Source organism: Nannospalax galili, unplaced genomic scaffold, assembly GCF_000622305.1.
Source record: "Nannospalax galili isolate Female #2095 unplaced genomic scaffold, S.galili_v1.0 scaffold1007, whole genome shotgun sequence".
In the NCBI taxonomy this organism is placed as follows: domain Eukaryota; kingdom Metazoa; phylum Chordata; class Mammalia; order Rodentia; family Spalacidae; genus Nannospalax; species Nannospalax galili.
In genome coordinates this window covers 1,068,500-1,075,557 of record NW_008355473.1, presented here as the reverse complement: position 1 = coordinate 1,075,557, position 7,058 = coordinate 1,068,500, and the positions used below count along the sequence as shown (strand labels likewise).

At 39.1% G+C, this 7,058-nt stretch overlaps 1 protein-coding gene across 1 annotated transcript in view; it reads right to left on the bottom strand.

Moving 5' to 3' along the window:
* The window catches only part of LOC103749871 (liver carboxylesterase 1), a gene marked incomplete at its 3' end in the record, with an annotated part of 42,843 nt that overhangs the window by 12,905 nt on the left and 22,880 nt on the right, over nucleotides 1-7,058 (bottom strand). The window contains 2 exon segments of the mRNA XM_017803075.2: nucleotides 5,760-5,907; nucleotides 6,766-6,846. Coding sequence (XP_017658564.2) covers nucleotides 5,760-5,907; nucleotides 6,766-6,846 — 229 coding nt within the window.

Below are 7,058 nucleotides of genomic sequence, written 5' to 3'. Positions count from 1 at the left end.
AAAGAGATTGAAGAAGACACAAGAAGATGAAAAGACCTCCCATGCTCATGGATTGGAAGAATTAATATTGTGAAAAATGACCATCCTACCAAAATCAATTTATAGATTAAATGCAATGCTAATCAAAATCCCCATGACGTTTTTCACAGAATTGGAAAAAACCATCCTAAGATTCATATGGAAGTACAAAAGACCTCGGATAGCCAAAATAAACCTGAGCACTAAGAGTAATGCCAGAGGGATTACTATACCAGATTTTAAGCTGTGTTACAGAGCTATAGACAGGAGAAAGCCTCACCAATAGGATGAACGGAATGGAAAACAGAGTATCAAGACTGGAAGATAAAGTGGACAAATTAGACCACTCAAGCAAATATTATGAAAATTTTTTTAAAAAAACAAGAAGGGAATGATGCAAGAGGTGTGGGAAGAAGGGAATGTGCAAGAATTGTGTGACACCATAAAAAACCAAACTTATGAATCATAGGCATACAGGAAGGAGAAGAATCTCAAGATAATCGTATAGAACAGATCTTCAACAGGAGTTGCACAAAAGTCAACTCCAAATGGATCAAAGACCTCAATGTGAAGCCTGAAACTCTGAAATTGTTAGAAGAAAACATTGGCAATAATCTACAAGGCATAGGAGTAGGAAAGGATTTTTTAAGTGGACATCAACTGCCCAGGAAACAAGGTCAAGAATCAACAAATGGGACCTCATTAAACTAAAAAGCTTCTGTACATCAAAAGAAGCAACCAAAGAAGTGAAGAGAAAACCCACAGAATGGGAGAAAATCTTTACCAGTGACACGTCTGACAGAGTTTTAGCATCCAGAATATATATTGAACTCCAAAAACAGAGTATCAAGAAGGATGTAACCCAATTAAAACATGGGCTAAGGAACTGAACAGAGAGTTCTCAAAAGAATAAATAAACATGGCTAATAACCATCTTAAAAGATGCTCAACATCACTAGTAATTAGGGAAATGCAAATTAAAACCACTCTAAGATTTCATCTTACCCCAGTCAGACTGGCTAAAATCAAGAGAACAAATGGTACCAAATGTTGGAGAGGATGTGGGGAAAGGGGAGCATTCATCCACTGCTGGTGGGAATGCAAGCTTGTTCATCCCCTGTAGAAAGCAGTGTGGAGAACTCTTAAAAAGTGAACTTACCATTTATCCCAGATATACAACTCCTTGGCATATACCCAAAGAACTCATCCTATTGCAGAGACACTTGTACATCCATGTTTGTTGCTGCTCTTTTCACAATAGCTAAGAGATGGAAGCAACCTAAGTGTCCCTCAATTGATGAGTGGATAATGAAAATGTGGTTTATTTATACAATGGAATTTTATTCAGCAGTAAAGAAAGATGAAATCATGAAATTTGTAGGTAAATGGATGGAACTGGAAACTGTTATACTAAGTGAAGTAACACAGACTCAGAAAAAAAAGACTTATGTTCTCCCTCATATGTAGATCCTAGCACCAAATCCTTATAAGTGAATATGTATCCAGACATAACTACAGGAACCAGGATAATGAAAAGGAACCAGTGTGGTAAAGGAAAAGAAAGCATCTGAAAGAGAAGAACAGTAGAAAACAGGTGTTAACAAGGGAGATATGGGTAATAGTGGGGTTATATTAAGGGGGGGAGTTATACAAGGAACCTAGAGGATAAAGGGAAAGAAGGAGCTCAAGAGAGGTGGGACTATAGGAAAAGGGTATTATTAAGGGAGAAATGGAAAAAATGGTAACACCTTAAATGGGGAAACCATGGTGGAAGGGTTAGACAATGCGAGAGATAAATAATGTCTAGCTAGTTTTAGAAAACCAGAGGGAAGCATATTATGCCAACAACCTACTGACAAATTATACATACAATCAGATCAAAGAATGTAATATATGTCAAGGCAAGGTTTATCTGAGATCCTTTGGCCTTTGCCCAAGCTCTATCTACATGGCATATGGTAATTAAAAGTACCAGACTGGTGGAACTAACCTTGGATGTTTAACAGCCATACTTTGAGGCCTATACTAATTTGGTCAGGGGGACATAAAGGACAGTTTTCGTTCCTTGCCCTCCTAGGTCGACTAAGTTCCAGGGGACTATGAGCATCTCTCAAAATGTCCTGTAACTGTGGTGAGTCACCTGTCCTCTTGAGCAAGGAGGCCATGGAGACCCCACCAGATGGACCTGAACCAACGCCCAGTCTACAAAAAGGAGGGTCAACACAGAGGAAACATTTCCTTCATGCTTCCAAGTGAAGCTAGCCATGGTCGAGTAGGGCCTCTGACTTATCTTCACATAGATGGAACTCATAAAAGAAAGGAGCTAGGGGCTCCTCCCAAGCCCATGTTACCCCTGAGGAACAGATCCTTAAACTACCTTAAGAGTAAAAATAAATTGTTTTATCAGGGCCAACTGTAGGGTCTTAAACACCCAAAAGGAAAGTATAACCAAAGATTAATGGGGTCGATATAATTTTTAAGAGTCCATATGTACAGCAAAGGGCTATATAACAAGAAACAATGCCAAGCAGGAGATAACTTACTTTGAGTTATTGGCCAGGGTGGCACAAGAGACTCCCAAACAGTAACCCAGCATAGAACAAGAAAATGAACAGCAGATCCCAATCTTATCTAAAGGAATATTGACAACTGATTGCTTCTAGATGAGCAACAGCTGATCTTCCTAAAACAAGGCTTTCTAGATAGGCTGACTATATTCAGCAGACAGACAAGCACTGGCGAATGGCTAGGGGTGCCAACAACACAGTGGACAGTAACAGGGATGACAGAGTATATGTGGTCCAGTGTGTGTGAGGGGGGAGGCTATGGGAGGGTGCCATTTGGGAAGTGGGTATATAGATTAATAAGATTGTGTGGGATGTTCTGTATGATATACACACACAAAAATCATCAATTTTTTAAAAAAATAGACATATTTGAGGATTTTCATGAAATAGTAAAAAATTCATGTTAAATAGTAGAGGTGATAAACATTACCAGTGAAATCTACCTGATGACTTTATATCCATACTCAGGTACTAAGGATCTGAGCGTAACTGACTGTGAGTACTAATCATCAGATTTGGCATGTTAAGGCTGTAATGATATGCTTCTTCTAAAAAAAACTAAAGAATAATATTAAAAAATGTAGGAAACAGCATATCTTGAAATGGAGATCTTATTTACAGGGTAAAAACACATTCAATTTTATATCTTACAGGGTTGATACTGAGTTCAATATTGTATAACTGTATTAATTCAACTGTGAACCTAAAAATTTACAGCCACTTTTGAAAGTTATGTATCTTTGCTTTGGAGTGTGTTACCGAATATGTTAAAGTTGTAATGAAATGCTTTTTCTAATCATGTGGTTAGTAAATTTTTTAATTAAAAAAGAAAAAAAACCTTGGCTTTTGATTACAGATAATAGCCAAATGTCTAATAAGTTCTCACATAAATGTCAAACAAATATTACAATAGTATGATATGCAACATGCTGGCTGGTGCAGTGCTGTTGGCTGTTGTAATGAAATGCTTCTTCTAATTATGTGGTTATTAAGTAAATAATTTTTAAATTTTTTAAAAAATGTCATTCTCAGCTAAAAAATTGTTCAACTTATCAATTCACAATTTAAAGTTATATGAAGATTTTCTCTTTCAAAATATTTCATTGTAGTATATTCCCTATTCTTTTGCTCCTGAGGTTTCTCACAGGAAACTGTAATAATGAAATGCTTCTTCTAATTATGTGGTTATTAAGTAAATAATTTTTAAATTTTTTAAAAAATGTCATTCTCAGCTAAAAAATTGTTCAACTTATCAATTCACAATTTAAAGTTATATGAAGATTTTCTCTTTCAAAATATTTCATTGTAGTATATTCCCTATTCTTTTGCTCCTGAGGTTTCTCACAGGAAACTGTAAGTGTGGGAAGTAACCACAGAAGAGGGCTATCATAGCTCATTCTTATCAGGTTTGTAAAGTCTCACAGATGAGGGACAGTGGTATGCATGACAGAACTGCCTCCTAGTTTCAAGCTAGGTGCTTGATGGTGGCCAGAAAATCAAGGGCATTATGAGGCGCTTTACCCAGGTAGGATCACTTCCTACCTACATGAGCTCACATATCTGTAATTTCACACTCTAGCCACCCATTCTTGGATGAATGCCACAAAGCCCCATAAGACACCACTGGCTGGTCCTTCAGCTTGGTGATAATGACACATGCCACAAAGCCAGCTCCACACATTGACTCGTCACCCCTCCTCACCTCACACTTTGCTTCTGACCTTGTTGGTTCTGGACAGCATTCTTGGTTCTATACACGACTCCTCTCCCACCTCAGATCTTCTAGTTACAAATTCTAGTTTAAAATTCATTCTGATATTGAAGATTACCAAAGACACCTCGTCCAATAGTTGCCTTTTAGTCCCACTAATCACCAAACCTTAGAGAATGAGCAGCCATAGCAGATGCTGTTGTTGCCTTCAATAGTTAATACTAGCAACCTGGTTATATTGGGAAATGCCAGCTGGGCCTGGTGGTGCACACCTTAAATCCCAGCACTCAGGAGACAGAGGCAGGAGGTTCTCTTGTGAGTTCAAGGCCAGCCTGGTCTACATAGTGAGTGCCACACCAGCTGGGACTACAAAACTATCTCTCTCAAAACTACCAAAAAGAAAGAAGGAAGGAAGGAAGGAAGGAAGGAAGGAAGGAAGGAAGGAAGGAAGGAAGGAAGGAAGGAAGGAAAAGAAAGGCTTAGAAAACCAGCAAATCACACCTCTGTATGGGTCGAGGAGAGCCAATTAGATCATCTGGCTTTTGAGTAGTTTATCCATTGATGGATTCAAAATTTCAACACACTTTTGGGAGGTGGTAGAATGGTGGGGCCTGTTTGTAGGTAGTAGGTCACTGGGACCATGTGAATATCCTACTCTGGACCCTTTCCGTTGTACCTCACATGGCTTCACTGTTTTCTTTTCCATACATGAGCTGCATTCTCCCAACATCACAGTTGGGAACCTTTGAGATTCTGAGCTAAAATAAATTTATCTTCCCTTAAGCTGCTTATGTCAGGCTTCTGTTACAGAGGTAAGGAAAGTAACTATTATAGTGTTTTGCTAATAGTCCATGTTTCAGGGCAGGCCACCCTGACATTTACATACAACAGCAATTGTTCTTGCTCAAGTGCAGGAACAGATCTTGCTTTTGCCCTGGTTCATCTGTCCATTCTAAATACTTCTCCATAGCTTTTTACTGTCACTAGAAACAACTTTACCCATCTTTGTGCAAATGTAGGTGCCACAAAGCTGACAGCTCCTTGGAAAGGCATTTAGCCAGTGAGAAGTAGTCACTGGTGGTTACATAGACAGCTCCCTTGCTGATCAGAGAGGATAACCCCAAGATGTTCCCTCTGCTTGTTGCCTAGAGCTCTCCAGCTGCAGCTGTTTGAGGTGGACACATGCTGGGCAGTTCTCCAGATTGAGCTCCATCCTGTCTCTTTGTCACTTCCTTATTGCCCTATGGTGTTTTCCTAGATCAGCTTCTCAATTAAATTGCATGTGAACTTTCCTCACAGAAATTTACTGGCAGAGCAAAAACTAAACATCACAAGCCACATGGAATTAACTTTGAGGCCTGACCTTCAGCAGATTTCATATCTGTTTATGATGGCAAGTAGACATGTCAGAGACCTAGCTGGTAAGCCCTCTGGCCCTCTGTCGTCCAACACCTGAGACTCACCTCTGTGGCCACGGGACACAATCACAGATGGGACACCAAACATCACATCTCCAATCAAGTGCAGGAACAGATCTTGCTTTTTCACCAGGTCATCTGTGCCCCCTAAATACTTCTCCACAGCTGCTGGAATCAGATTCTTAGAGATGTTCTGAAATAGACCAGAAAGTGACCACCTCACTTGATACACAATAGGGCTTCCAGCTGATTAAGACTTTATCGATCCTGAACCTCTTGAGCACCATTTTTACTCAGGGAAGACTAATAATACTAATTGCTTTTAATTGATTTTAAGTTCTTAATTTTGGAGGTAGGCATCTGAGTGATGTATTATTATTGTTCCACTGGCTTTGGTGGAAAAGACACCTCTGTGTAAAGCCATCTGATACCTTAGAAACTGTTCTCCAGTGAATGCTAGCTTCTAAAGGAAAAATGCTTTCTCTATGCACTGTGGTCCTCTAGGGAAAAGCAACACTTTGTTATCTTTCCATATTCTCAAGGAAAATGTAGCATTCGCATCCTAATAACTTCAGAATAAACTACTCCTGGGCAATGGAGCTAAAACATGTTTCATAAGATTTGCTAGTCAGTGACTTTTCTTTAGAACCCAGAACATCCAGTGATATGGGAAGAGCAGGCCAGGTGTCAAGAGCAAAGGCGCCAAAAATTTTAACTACCATGGTGCACAACTGTGTGGTATGCCTTCCCACAATTATCTATATAAGTCTAATGCCTCCAATCCTTAGATATGCTGGTGTTTGCTGGTGAATGCCTCCGTCTTCTTTGGGTTGGTAGTTTTCCAAATAAATCTTTTCCCCAACAATTTGTCATGGTGACAGTGGGTATTTTGAGTGGCTAGCAAAACAAATATAATATTGTGGGGAAAGCAGAAAAATGGAGTATGAACCTCAGATCAATGTAGTTTTAGCCATAATCAGTCTATGTTGTAGAGAAAGTACCCGTCCTTCTTTGTTTCTTTACCAATTCCTATGATTCCCTAAACTCTTACGAGAATGGAATAGGACTGCCACAGGAGAGATTCAGCTGTCTTCTGGTCCATTTTGCCCTCAGAGAGTGGGAAGCCCATCAACTGTCAAAGAAATGGTTAAACATTCATAAATTATGGGGAAATAACTAGAAGAACAAAATAGTCAAACAATCAAACTAATACAGAAGGAAACTTCTTTGCTGGGCCTTCAAAGTTATGAGATTTTCATGTTTGAAAAGATAATGAAGCAAATAGGCTTATATCCAGAAACTTGGGCAGTACAAGAGGATGCTTTCATATATCTGTGGGTATAT